General features: G+C 53.3%; 1 protein-coding gene across 3 annotated transcripts in view; it reads right to left on the reverse strand.

The window, feature by feature from the left end:
* Positions 1–13,477, reverse strand: part of SLC2A9 (solute carrier family 2 member 9) — a 231,573-nt gene that overhangs the window by 81,962 nt on the left and 136,134 nt on the right. For all 3 annotated transcript variants that reach the window (XM_027598277.2, XM_027598278.2, XM_027598276.2), the window contains one exon: positions 5,699–5,831. In XM_027598277.2, coding sequence (XP_027454078.1) covers positions 5,699–5,831 — 133 coding nt within the window. The remainder of the gene's footprint in view (positions 1–5,698; positions 5,832–13,477) is intronic.

Here is a 13,477-nt window from a genome sequence, read left to right on the forward strand (position 1 = left end):
GCAGCCCTAACCCCCACATGTTTTGGGGTCAGCTATATTGGGTCAAACACCAGTCTAGATACCGTGGTGAAGACAGTTTTTAGATGAGAGTCACATTTACATTGTTAGACTCTGAGTAAAGCAGATTATTCTCCATAATGGGAGTGGGCCTCATTCAGTCAGTTGAAGGCCTAAAGAGAAAAAGACCGAGCTCCCCAGAGAGAGAGGTAATTCTGCCAGCAGATGGCGTCAGACTTCACCGGCAACACTGGACTCTTTCCTGGGTCTCCAGCCCAGCATCCGGCCCAGCAGATTTCGGACTTGCCAATTTCCACAATCATATGAGCCAATTCCTTGGAATAAATCTCTCTCTGTATATGTATTTATAAATTTTTAATATTTACACAGGCAATGCACCCTGTTCTCTTTCTCTGGGGAACCCTGACTAACACAGGGCCACCCCGACCCCTCTGGGGACCTCAGGGAAAGCATCACCCCACCTCACTTCTTAGTGGATGCATGGTTCTAGAGGTGCGTAGCTTCCATCAGGAGAACATGTCCACAGACCCCCGGCCACAGGGACAGAACTGACCAAGGGCCACAGCCACTGTGCTCTGCAAACCATCACCCTGGGCGTCCAGGCCACACTCTTCAGGGACTGCTCACAGACGGTGGTAGAGCATAGCAGGAAACTAAGGCATCCTTGTTCTAGGGACACAGGGCTTCCCTGGGGCTGATGCTGCTGGCCCCGTCCCTCCCTTGCCCACTGGGGGTCCGTCGAGCATCACGGTCTGTCAGCTCCCCCCACGTTTACACAGGCAACAACTCTGATAAAATCCTCGCTGCTTAGGCCACTTAGTCTCCACTTCTCAGAGAACCCAGAGGGACACAGTCAGTGACTCACACACCGAAGTCTGAGCTCCATGGAGAAGCACTGAGCTTTCCATGGGAATGAGCTGGACCAAAAGGAAGACAGACATTTCCAACCAGGCAGCATCTCCGGGTCCTCCCCATGGCCCTCTGAGGCAGGGCCAGTATCACAGAATGCCGTAGAAGGATCTTTGAGATGCCCAAGAGATCTGTGGGACCCGAGGGTGTGGCTGGGCCCAGGGTGCTCGTGGCCTCTACGGGAGCTTGTTTCCTTCACCCTCTCAACCAGGACCTACTTGATCTACCACGAATGTTTGTTGATGGGCTGATTTCAGCCACAGGATTATAATCCCTGCACTGGATGTTGCCACACATCCATGGTCTCATCTGAGCATCCTTCTGGGCCCTGGAGATAAGCACTGTGTTCCTCACATTTCACAGGGTGGGAAAACTGAGTCCATGTCTGAGACATTGGGCAACTCGCCTGGGCTCACAGCTACCGTGCAGGGAAGCAGGGGCGGCACCCAGCCCGGCTGCCTCTCCAACTACGCGGGGCCCGCAGCGCGGCACTGAGACGCACGTGCGCCTTCCAGACAGCCAGGGAGCGTCAGAACGTCACAAGCAAGGCTACCAGGTACACAAAAGAGAGAAAAGCACGTAAACTTAATGGCTGACACCAGAGTGTCTCTGAAGGATGGAAGTGATTTGGCTGAGAAAAGTATTTTGACAAACTCCTGGAGTGGAAGGTGTTTGCTGAAATCTGCATGTTGTCTGATTCCAGCTTCAGAAGGGAAGGCATGCTAGCAGGAGAGGAAGACGAGCTCCAGAGCCACCTGGAAGGCAGAGGGGACAACGGGCAGTGGTGAGAGGGGAAAGAAGTAGGTGCTGAGTGGTAGGGACCCCGTGCCTGGAGCCCTTCCCGAAATCTTCAATATCGCCTTGAAATGCTCTGGTGATGTGGGGTGCGTGCTTGCTGCTATGGTGTCTGAGGAAACCAAAGCAGGGGCTGAAGTTCAAGTTGGGGTGTTTATGATGTGAGACAGAGCAGCATGCAAGAAGGCTGGTGCCCACGACAGTTCAGAGCCCAGAAATGCTCAGGATTTCCAAGACACTCTGAAGAGGGCTTGGACCTTCCCTGTGCTGGCAAACTAGGGTTCCAGGCAATTCCTCCAGCTCTCGGGGCACGGACACCCCCAGCAGACTCAGGGCTGCACAAGATCAGCCCCAACCACAGACACAATACAGCAAGTATCCCCTGCTTGGCTGGAACCTTGGACAATTCTTTCAATTTAAAGGGAGTCTGTTCTGCTCTCTGGAATGAAGTGTATGAGCAATTTCAAGATGTGCCTTCATGCTCTGGGAACTCAGGGTGGTTTCTGAGCTGTCTTCCTGCCCCTTTTGACCCTTGGGTATTTTGTAGGAAGGCACCTGGCCCTCTGCTTGGCAGCCAGCCCACGAGCAGGCTCCCCAGCCAGGGCAAAGGGAGCCTGAGAGACAATCACTCCAGGGATACTGGGTGGGGGGGTGGTGGCACTCAGAGGTCACTCATCCCATAAACACGAAGACAGAGCACCGAGGGAGGAGGAGCAGGTGACTGTGCTGGCAGAGGCAGGGACGGGACCTCGGAGGGACTGTGTTTCCTCCTCCTTCTGCCAAGTCCCTCTGCCAGGTTCAGGAGATGATGCCACCTTTCTGATTGGCACTAGAGCTGCCCCTCCCCCCCCTCCCGTCATCTCCCGGGGGGACACAGTGTGCAAAGAGTCCCCAGGTAAGAGCGGGCCTGGGAGGGGCTGGCCACCCCAGGGCTTCCTCCCCAGGCACGTGGCTTCGTTTCTGGTGGATGCATGTGGTGGGTAGGAGGCTGCGGGGCACATCAGACATCCTTCCTTATCAAGAGCCCACCCAGCACAAAGCACGGCTTTCTCACAAAACAGCGATCTCCACCTATGCCTGCTTCTTTCCCTGCTGTTCTCCTCGTTTCTATTATTTCCACACTCTTTTTCTGTGCTCTCGGTGTTTCAGGGCAGGCCTGTCCAGGAGCCCGTGAGTGGGTACTCAGCTCAGTTCATGAGTGTCTGTGGTGTGGATGGGTTGCATCGATGGCCCTGATTTTATGACCTTACTACGTGTGTCCTTTGCTTTATAACTGTGCACCCCCTCCCACTCTGTGCCCTTGGCCATGTGCGTTACTTTGGCCAACAGGATTTTAGCTGATCTGAAGCTTGAAAAACTGCTTGTGTTTTCCACTTCCTCTCTGGGACCTCTGTGCTCACTAGGAGAATGTGCCTGAGCTAGCCTGCTGGAGGATGAGCCCGTGGAACAGAGTTGAGGCTAGCCTTGACCAGCCAGTGGACCACCAGACATGCCAGAGAACTTCTGCTAAGACAAGAAGCATTGCAAGGGCAAGCCCTATCAAGAGCTACAGAAGTTCCCTGCTGGCCCCTAGACTTGGGGACGATAAATGCTATTGTCTTAAGCCAATGAGTATCAAGCTGGTTTGATACGCTGCATTACTATGGCGATTGTTGTCTCCTGCAGGGCCCCTGTCCCCCAAATTACCCACAGACCAGACACAGCATACCTGCCATAGTGCCAAAGCAGGTGCGAGGTAATAGAATGTGTTTTGTGATGCTCAGAGGTCCCAGAGCAAGAGAGTCAGTGTTCAAATCCTAGTGCCACCGCTTGCTAGCTTTGTTTTTTGGTCGAGTTAACCCTTCCTCAGTTCTCGTTTGTTTTAAAATGGGAATAATAATGTGATCTACTTCCCATGGTTGAGAGGCTTTATGGTCTAATACATGTGAAGTGCTTAGAACGATACAGTTCTCAGTCCAGATGAGTATGCCCATCTCTCTTCCCCTTCCCCCCACCTCCTGGGGGGCTGGAATGCCAGTCTGGTGCTCCCCTGTCTCCCCATCACCTGGCACAGGGCCCAGCACAGTAAATATCCATTGTTTGCTGAATGTCTAGAGGGAAACGCCACTCTTTATTAGCACAGATGCAAATTTCATGATTCTCTTTGAATCTAAGGCCAGTGACATCTTTGTTCTCTGTATAAAGCACGCATGTAATATTTACCATTTTTTATAACTGGATTTCTTCCTCACTGCCTACTGTGCTGTGACATAAACCTGTTTCACTGTCAGGCATTTACACACACGGCCCATTCCAACCGTACTTAACTGACGCCTTTCCCGAGAGTTCTTGCCGATGAAGCAGGAGGGATGGAACTAGAGGGTTCGCCGCCTTCTGCCGATCCACAACCTGGCTACTTTTGGGACTCAGAGCCTCACGTTAGTTTTGCTCCAGAGCCTCCACCATCTGACAATCAGCCTCCTTCTCTGCAGCCTGACTTCTGGATTGTTTGCCTCCCCACGGGCCCCATGAGAAGTCCCCTGGAACACGACCCACTGATGTCCCTTTGTGCACGAGCAGGGTGGGAGGGAACTCTGCTCTGGTTCCAGTCTTGTCGCTTGCGGTTGTCAGATGGGTGAGGGCTGCTAACCAGGGTCCCCCCTGGAGGGGGACAGGGCTCATGTCCCACCCCCACTACTATGCTCTTGAAAATTTCATGACTATGGGCAGTCTGCTGAAGAACACCTGTATCTCCCATCAGATTTTCAAAGGCCTCCAGAACCCCAAAACCGAGAACCACAGCCATACTTAGGTCACCTCAGCCCTGTACGCCTCAGTTCTTTCGTGTAAACAGTGAAGTAATGAGAATGTTCTCTGATTCCATGTTTTTACAGGAATGTTGTAAATGAGAAAATGGATCCTGATCATACACTGCTAGGCAAATAGAGGCAATTATTAATATCCCATTTGTTAATTCAGAAAATACTTAGGTTGTTTGGATTTTAAAGAGCGTTGCACAAATTATATTAAAGACTATATAATTCTCAATTTTCTTTTCTCAGATGTGGACATAGTAAAATTTAGATCAGAGGATAGCATCTGGATAGAAAATGGACAGAGTTCTCAGAATAATGACAGCAAATGCTACCATGAACCTCATATGAATCATCTAATTTAATCATTATAACAAGCCCAGAGGAAGGTTTCTATAATTTCCTTCTACGGATGAGGGTCCTGATGCTCAGGAAGGTCAGAATAAGGTCAGGCGGCATGTGAAGGCAGCACTGGTCCACCCAGCCTCTCCTGCATAACGGGGGTGCTGTCAGCTGTCTCCTTGTACAAGAAGAATGCATTGTTCATTCCACATTGTCTGTGCAGAATGGGATGACTTTTCGGGGCCCTGTAGGAAAGCCTCTGATTCTGAATGCTTTGCATCTGACCCAGCACCTCGCCACTCAGGGGATTTAAGGAAAGTGACCTAAGACCAGTCCCCCAGCCGCACTGTGGGCATTGTGTTTCTCTCCCATAAACTGGGCATGCTCTGTCTCTTCCCAGGGTGGACAGCACCCAGCCCTGTGCCCGCAGGACATGGCTGCTCATTCTGCACTGGCACTTTTCCCCTTCTTGTGAGTGTTAGGACAGCAGAACCGGTCAGTGAAGAAGAGAGAATGTAGGGAGAGAGCCACATAGACCTAAACTGCGAAGATACTAGGTTCGTGCTGTCTTGTGGTTGGGACTACCCGAGAGGCAGCAATAGGGTGACGTCGCCTAGAAGTGAGCAGACCTGGGTCTTATCCTGCTCTGCCCTGGCTTTTCCAGGCTCTCTGTGTGATCCGTGTCCCCACTGCAGGCTGTTGGGAAGATAAAGCAGTACAGGGTGTCCAGGGGCACCTGGCACAGCACCTGCAGAGAGGAATGACCCTAGGTCCCAGCGTGCCCTGCGGCGCTGACCCCATGAAGAGGCTGGAGCTGTGTGGGAAAGGCCACGGGCCCCTACCTTTCTCGGCTCCTGCCTGGTCATGCTTCTCAAAGAGCAGGTAGCGCGGGCTCTCAGGGAGAAAGGGCAGGCTCACCAGCTGCACAAAGGCGGGGACAGCAATCACTCCAAACAGGTATGGCCAGGTGCTCTCCTGAAGGGAGAAAGAGGAGGCCAGTGAATGGATGTGGCCTCCAGTCATCCTGCTGGGGCGGGCCCCTGGGCCAAACAGCGTCAGCCATCAGCAGAAGTCCCTCCTGCAGTGTGTGATCCCCACCAAGAGGCTGAGCAAGGGAACGGACACAGGTTTGGCACCAGCCCCACGTGTATGACATTCTCCATGCACGAGGTCGGTCAGTTCTCAGAGCCATCTGTGAGATGGTGACCTGGGGGGCTCAGCGGGGCCGAGACCACTCCGGGATATCAGGGCTGGTGGATGCTCTGACCTCTGGAGCATCACGGTGAGCCTTCCTGTCTGTGCGGCCTTGGAAACCACGCTCGTGGCCCCTGGGATCTCTGTCTCATCACCTGTGGGGCGGGGACAGTCCCAGCCACTCTACAGGCTGTCCTGAGAGTATGATCGGATAGTGCTTGGGCTGTGGGGCCTGGCACACAGCAGGTGCACAGAAGAAACTACTGTTTTCATTGGTGCCAGCCCCCAGACGCCTCCGAGGCCCACGAGACCTGAGCCATCTTGGTCCTGTCAGAGGACATACAAGGACAGCGGCTGGAGCTTCCCTGATTCCTGCAGGTGAGTGTGGTGGGGCTGGGGCACAGCAGGCCCCTTAGGCGGGGGGGTCTTCTTCCCTGTCCAGCGGCTGGGAAGGCAAGGAGGGCCTGCTCCACATGCGGCAGGAGCTGTTCCTATGCTGGTCAGAGCAGCCTTCTTCTTGAGCTGGTTTTTTTTTTTTTTTTTAACCCCCGTTTACAAATGAAACTCTCACTGTGCCTCCGCAAGAAAAGAATGCCTGTGGGAGGCGGTTCTGATGGGGAGAAAGCAAAACGCTCAACGCCAAATTCCCGACATGTTTTATTTCCTCACAAAGCGAAGGAGGCCCAGGAGGCCCGCAAGGAGGCACGTTCAGACCTGAAAAGACTTGACACAACGGGGTCGTTGGGCCGAGGCTCAGGTGGCTTCGGGTCGGGTTCTGAGCGCCCTCTGGTGTTCTCCCAGGGCTGGCTCCCTAGCGAGGCCCCTGAGGCCAGAGACCCTGGTAAGTCCCCAGTTCCCGGATGGCTCGAGGCTGGAGCAGGCAGGGACGCCTGAAGCACGGAGCGGGCCGACCGGCTCACGGAAGGGCAATGCCCAGGTCCTGATTTTCAAGAGACCTTTGATCCTACTCCGTGTAGAACAATGATTTATATTCACAAAACTCCTCTGACGTCACCACCGTGCTGGGAGGAGCCAGCCAGGCCAACGCCAGCTTGGGGTTTGGTGGAGAGCTCCAAGTGAGAGACCAGGGGGAGGCGGAGGGCAGACTGGTGGTTGCTGGGGGCCGGAGGGAGCGGAGATGGGGACAGTGACTGCCCCCGGCGATGGGCTTCCTTTTGAGGGATGATGACGATATTTGGGGTTAGAAAAAAGCCATGAACATGCAACTTTGTGAATATACTAAAAACCACTTTAAAAGGGTGGATTTTATGGTAGGTGCATTATAGCTCTGTTTTTTTAAAAGACCAAGGGGGAAAGGCAAATGGCATACGTGTAAGTGGGATTTTCGCTACGCCTACTTGGTGTGCGTGTGTTGTCGCCGATTTTGTTTTTTCTTAGAGTTTACCTGCTGCCTCAGGAAAAGCAAAACAGAAAGCTGAGGGGAAAGACAATTAACCCAGTTAAGCTCCTACTATGTGCCAGGCGTGGTGTGAGCTTGTCACACAATTGTCTCCTTTGTCACACAACCGTCTCATGTCACCTCCCGGCAGCCAGGGAGGCCAGAGCTGTTGCTGCACGTTCCAGATGTGGAGAGAGCAAAGCCCAGGGGGAGGCCTGCCAGCCAGCAGCTGTGCAGATGGGAATCACGCCAAGCCCCCCCAGGCGCCCCTGCATCTTAACAGAGGGGCGCTTCCAGGGGTGAGATCCTGGGAGCTGCCAAAGGGCAGAAGGAGGAGAGGAGCAGGAAGGACAGTCCTGGAGTAGGAACGGCGTGTACGACTGAGGCCTGATCTGCCCAGGCTCAGCGGGAAACAACGCAGGGCCAGGCGATGCCAGAGACACGGGAGCTCGGGTGGAGGCTGGTCAGGGGCGGTTCTGCTGCCATCCCATGGCACGTGGACGTGGCTCCAAGGACCACCAGGAGCTGGGGACGGCTCTGCACACCTTCCCCTTCTTTGAATCGACAGTCCAGCATCTCTGGTCTCATGCTGTCAGGGACCACAGTGCGTGGATTTCTACTATTACTGACAAGCCAGGTCTGTGGTAGAGCCTGTGATCCGTGATGTCGTAAATGTGAGGACATGTGGACTCTTTCCTCAGGACGTCACTCTGGTGGCTGTGGTCTGGTCTCCGCCTCTGGAGAAAAGCGGATACTACTGACTTCGAGGGGGGGCACCCCTAGCTTAGGATGCTAGCAGTGTCTGGACTGGGGGAGGAGAATGGCAGGAATGTCCAGAGCAGAGCTTGGGGGACATTTTACTCAGGAGGAGCCGAGCTTAGCCCACAGTGGAGTTCATGAACTTGGTTCCTATAAAATCCCAAATCCCACAGCTGTCTGGATTTGAATCCTGCCTCTATCTGCCGTTCTCTGTGGCCTTGGGCAACCTAACTGCTTATGTTCAGTCTTCCTTTCTGTAAAATGGGGATAACACTAATGCCTGTTCACTGGTCATCGGGAGCGTTACAGGAGTTAACAGATATATCAAGAGCTCAGCAGGACCCTGCTCACTGTAAGCATTCAACAGGAAACTGTGGTTCCTATTATCAGCTGTGGTGGGAAGCCTGTTACATAGATTATCTCCTTGAATTTCTGCAGTAGCCCTCTAAGGTACAGACCGTTACCACACTCATGTTTCAAAAACATTCACTGCTGCACAGAGAGGTCACCCGGTTCATCGAGGCCACTTCAGTCATGGAGACATCCCTGGGGACATCAGGTCTGGGGTCTGAGAACCAGAGTTCTGATCCGTGGAGACTCAGGGAGGGATCACAAGGGCACCAGACCTGGGATCTGACTTTCTTCCATTGCCTCAGGCCAAAGACTCCTCAGTGACCCTCGACGGTGCTCCTGGGCATTTGGTCCCAGCACAGAGCCAAGGACTCAACATTTTGTACCACAGTTAGGACTTCTTGCCTCCTGGGGGCAGAGACCGTGCCCAGCACTGGGTATCTTGGGAGGAACAAGCGAGTGTGTACCCTGATCCCTTCACACAGAGCCCTTGGCAACTGCAGAGGATCTAACTTACTGATCTAACTTTCTTTTTTAGCAGCTGTTCACAACAGAAGGTGTGTTCAAAAGAACATGTATTACTTGCCTAACACAGGACCATCAGGTGCTATGGAAAGTCAATCTCAGATGAGTCTCTATAATGCCGGTTAGAGCCTCCTACGTTTGGTAAAGCATGAGATCAGGTTGTTAAACCTGCTTGTTTTACTCGGGAGGAAAGAAAAATGCATCATCTTGTCAGTCAGGATGATTTTCAACTCCCTCTCAGGTAAGGTGAGTGGGTCGCACGGTAACACAATTATCTTGTTCTTGAATCTGCACGGTTTCCTTTTTTAAATTGACTTCTGGGTCGCACTGCCCCCAAGCTGTTGATGACTTCAGGCCTTTCCATAAATACTATCCTCCTGGACTGTGATGTGATGATTAAGCACAAAATCTTAAGTAGAGTTGGAACCATTGATCTTGCCCCAAGTCGGGTAGTTAGGAAGGACATTGTCATGTGCCCTCCACCCCAGACAAGATGGACAGGGGAGGTGAAGCTGGTCAACACTCAGGCCACCAACGGGACCGGCTCCCCGGCCAGCAACTCAGTGCTGCTAGAGGCGAGAAGGGGAAGAAGGAAGTGTACCTCACAAAACCGACGGGGGGACGAAATGAAGGATATTTCTATTTCATCACATTTAGGATCTGATTATCGTAACAGCCGAATGTTTGTCAAGCACTCCACGTGCCAAGCTCTGGGCTCAGTGCCCCACAAACGCAACACGTGTTAAATACACACCATTCATGATGCCATCAAAAAGTACAACCTTGGTTTCTGTCTCCTACGTTCCTTTAATGTTTAATTGGTGGGGGTGCTCCTCTCTGCCCTGTCCCAGGGCCTCAATCTTAGGACACAGACAGTCTCAGGATCACAGTTTCAAAACAATAATTAAAATCAACCTGACTGAATGGTAAGACCCTGGGATCAGGATCTGAGCTGAAGGCAGACACTTAACCGACTGAGCCACCCAGGCGCCCCTGCATCTCTTCTAAAGACTCATGTCCTCTGCAGCCCCGAGAACTCCAGGGGCAAGGCTACCACGTACTGCTACTGAAATCCAGCCCACTCTGATCTCTGAGCTGAGGACCCACAGGGCAGGTTTATCAATTACACTTTTTATTTTCTGTATTTTACCACGCTTTGGCATCTGGGGTCCTTACTGATCCTGCAGAGACTGCCCCTCCCAGGGCTGGCTGAGTCTGGTCATAGTAAACAACTTGCCTGAGAGCATGCCTTCTACACACAAACCAACCAGAGCCCACACTCCCAGTGACCTCCTTTATCCAACTGTCACACATAAGCCAATATTCCTCCCTCCCTAAGTCCCCCGAAGGTCAGATACCAGACAGCTTAGATGGTCCCTACAGCCCAGAGCCGGCCTGAAATCATTCAAACTATGCAGTCCTAAACTTGTTCAAGCTTGTCTCCCTGCCTTGCCCATTCCTGATGCAGAAACCAAAATAAAGGCTCCAGGCCTTGGTTTCCCCCTCCCTCCTTTCGCTTCCTCAGGGACCCTGGTGCTTGCTCCCACGGCCCTGCATGGGGTGGCATCGGCCCTGTGCTTGGGAACTGTGAATAATGAACCCTTCTTTCAAAAGCAGTGTCTCCACATCTGTAACTTCAGCATACCTTATTGAAGCCAAGCCCAGGTACATTGCAGAGGGGCGGGGCCTTCCCCCCTCCCCACCCCACCCCACCCCCTGGCGGGGCACCATGCAGGTTCTTGCTGCAAGCGACCACTTCTCTCTGAGCCCCAGGCCCTGCCTTCCAGGCCGCCTCTCCTGGTTCTCCTCCAGCTTCCTCGAGCACCCGGGGCTGTGAGCCCAGCCCTCTTTCTGTTCATCTCCAGTGCTTCCCCAGGGCCGTGGGTCTTCAATTTAGCTGCATGTTGGAATCACCTGGAGAGTTTTAAAAACTACTGATGCCCATTGTCTCCCCCACTTAGAGATTTGGGGTTCTCTGGCCTGGGAGCATGGCCTGGGTGCCAGGTTGTTCATGTTCTCCAGGTGGCTCCAGGGGCAGTGAGAGCCTAGGGCCTCCTCTCCACCTGCAGTGGATGGTGGTGCAGGGCCCAGAACCGAGCTGCCAGGAGTATTGGTGGCTTTGGGACCACAGCGGGGTCTCCCCAAGACGTGCCCTTGGAGGATGCCTTCTTCCACCAAGGCTGCCCACCCCTCCCCAGGAGTAACCTGCATCCAGGGGCTGGCTGATGTGGGGGTATGATGGCCTGCCTCTCCTCCTCTGTCTGAGAATGGGACAGTCAGAGGGGCCCTCCCAGGTCCAGAGCTAGGCCAAGATCTCTATGACTGAGGGCAGCTCACCTTCCCCCTCTGCTGTTACCTCCCTTACTTGCTGGCAGGTATTGAGCTGAGCGCATGTCCCAATGAGCTTCCTGCTCACCAACCTCCATCTCAAGGTCTCTTTGCTGGGAAACCCGACCTAGGACACACCTGTGGACCCGTGCCTCTAAATGTCCATGTCCAGCCCTCATCTCTGCCTGGGGCTCCTCTCAATGCCAGGTGCCCAGGGGCAGCTCCACTCATAACTCTCGGTTCTACATCTAAGCAGGGGTCTCTCACCTCCCAGCCTACGCAGGCCTGTCCCTTGATCACCACCTGTCCAGCAACGCAGTTCAGAAACCTAGTGTCTGCCTGCCTGCCATTGACCCTCAGCCCCGCTGCTGCCATCTGACTGGCCGCCTGCCCTGCCGTGGCCCCGCTGGCTGTTTCCCAGTCTCTCTCTCATGCATCTCCTCTCCTTCTCTCTTGCTAGCACTGGCCTTAGGGGACCTTCTTCCCACAGTTCGCCTGGATTCCTACAGCAGCATCTCGACTGTTCCCAAGTCCTCCACATACTGTTCCATTCCTCATAGCCTGAGTGATCTCTCCAGGAAGGGATGTGGTGTTCCAAGACCTTTCAGGGGCTTACCATTGCCCTGGGGGTCAAGCCCAAATCTCTTAGCCAGGAATATAAAGCTCTGTCTTAGCAGAACCCTGCTACGCCAGCCTTGCTGCGGGCCGGTCAGTGGCCCAGGGGCCTCAGCTCTGGTCCTGCCCATCCGATCCGCGAGCCTCCCTGACTCTGCGAGCTGATGTCACGCCCTTGCATGTGCTACTTCTTCGCTGGGGAATGCCTGCCCCCTACCTGCAGAGCATCTGTCTATCCTTCCAAGTTTAGCATTCCCATCCATGGATAACAACTCCACCCAGTACAGACTTCCATTAAAGCACTCATTACCTCGTGTAGCAATGGATTTCTTTCTGGGTGTGTCTCTCTGACTAGACTGAGCTCCTCGGGGCCATCCCCCTGCCGCATTCTGTCATGTTTCAGCCCAGCGCCTGGCACATGGCAGGTGTCCAGTTAAAGCTTGCGGACCGAGTGTGTGCTGGGTAAGGTGAATGGCACAGGTCAGCGATGCTGTGCTAGACACGGAAGCGTGAGATAACACACACCCCTGCTTTTTTAAAGTACTTTATTATTTTTAATGCTCCAACTTCCCAAGTGGTATCCTATTAGAGGGTCGAAATGCCATAAAAATATTCCCCTCCGAAGTACCATTACAATTTCCAGTCTATAAAAGAGAAAACCGAGGCCCACGGAGTGCCTGGGGGGCTCAGTCGGTTAAACAGCTGCCTTTGGCTCAGGTCGTGGTCTCGGGCTCCTGGGATTGAGACCCGCGTTGGGCTCCTGGCTCAGCGGGGAGTCTGACTCTCCCTCTCCCTCTGCTCCTGCCCCTGCTCGTGCTCTCTCTCGCTCTCAAATAAATAAATAAAATCTTAGAAAAAAAACAAGTCTAAATATAAATAAATACATAAATAAATGAAGAGAAAACTGAGGCCCAGAAAGGTCTGGCAACTGATGCAAGGTCACGTGAGAAACTGGAGGGTGCAGCTGAATGAGAGCCCGGCCTCTTCTGATTCCTACATGGGTCTCCTTCCATGACATTATTCCTGACATCATGCCATCACCTTCCCTCGTGGTAGCTGCTGAGTGAATGGAGAAGTTATATGCAGATTATATTAGGCGCAGCCAGTCCTGCTTCTTCATAGAGAATCCTATACAGAACTCATCAGAGATCACTCCAGCTCAGCTCCAATGGATCTGGCTATTACCAAAACATCAGGGACCCCATCAAGGCAAGGTGCTGGTGCAGCCATTCTGTAAGGAGAAAGAGCTGGAAACGTGCTTACCTTCAGAAGGGATGCTGGGTGAAATGTGTGAATGCCCCTCGCGTGTTGAGTCGGGTCTTACCAGGGAATCAGCGTCAGTCAAAAAAATGTTCATGGAATCTCTGGACCTTGCCATCCCTATAACCACCTTTCAGAGAGGGACCCTGCTGGCCTCAGCTTCACAGAGCCCTGGATTGGGGAGCCTGTG

This window comes from Zalophus californianus, chromosome 2 (genome assembly GCF_009762305.2).
Source record: "Zalophus californianus isolate mZalCal1 chromosome 2, mZalCal1.pri.v2, whole genome shotgun sequence".
NCBI lineage: Eukaryota > Metazoa > Chordata > Mammalia > Carnivora > Otariidae > Zalophus > Zalophus californianus.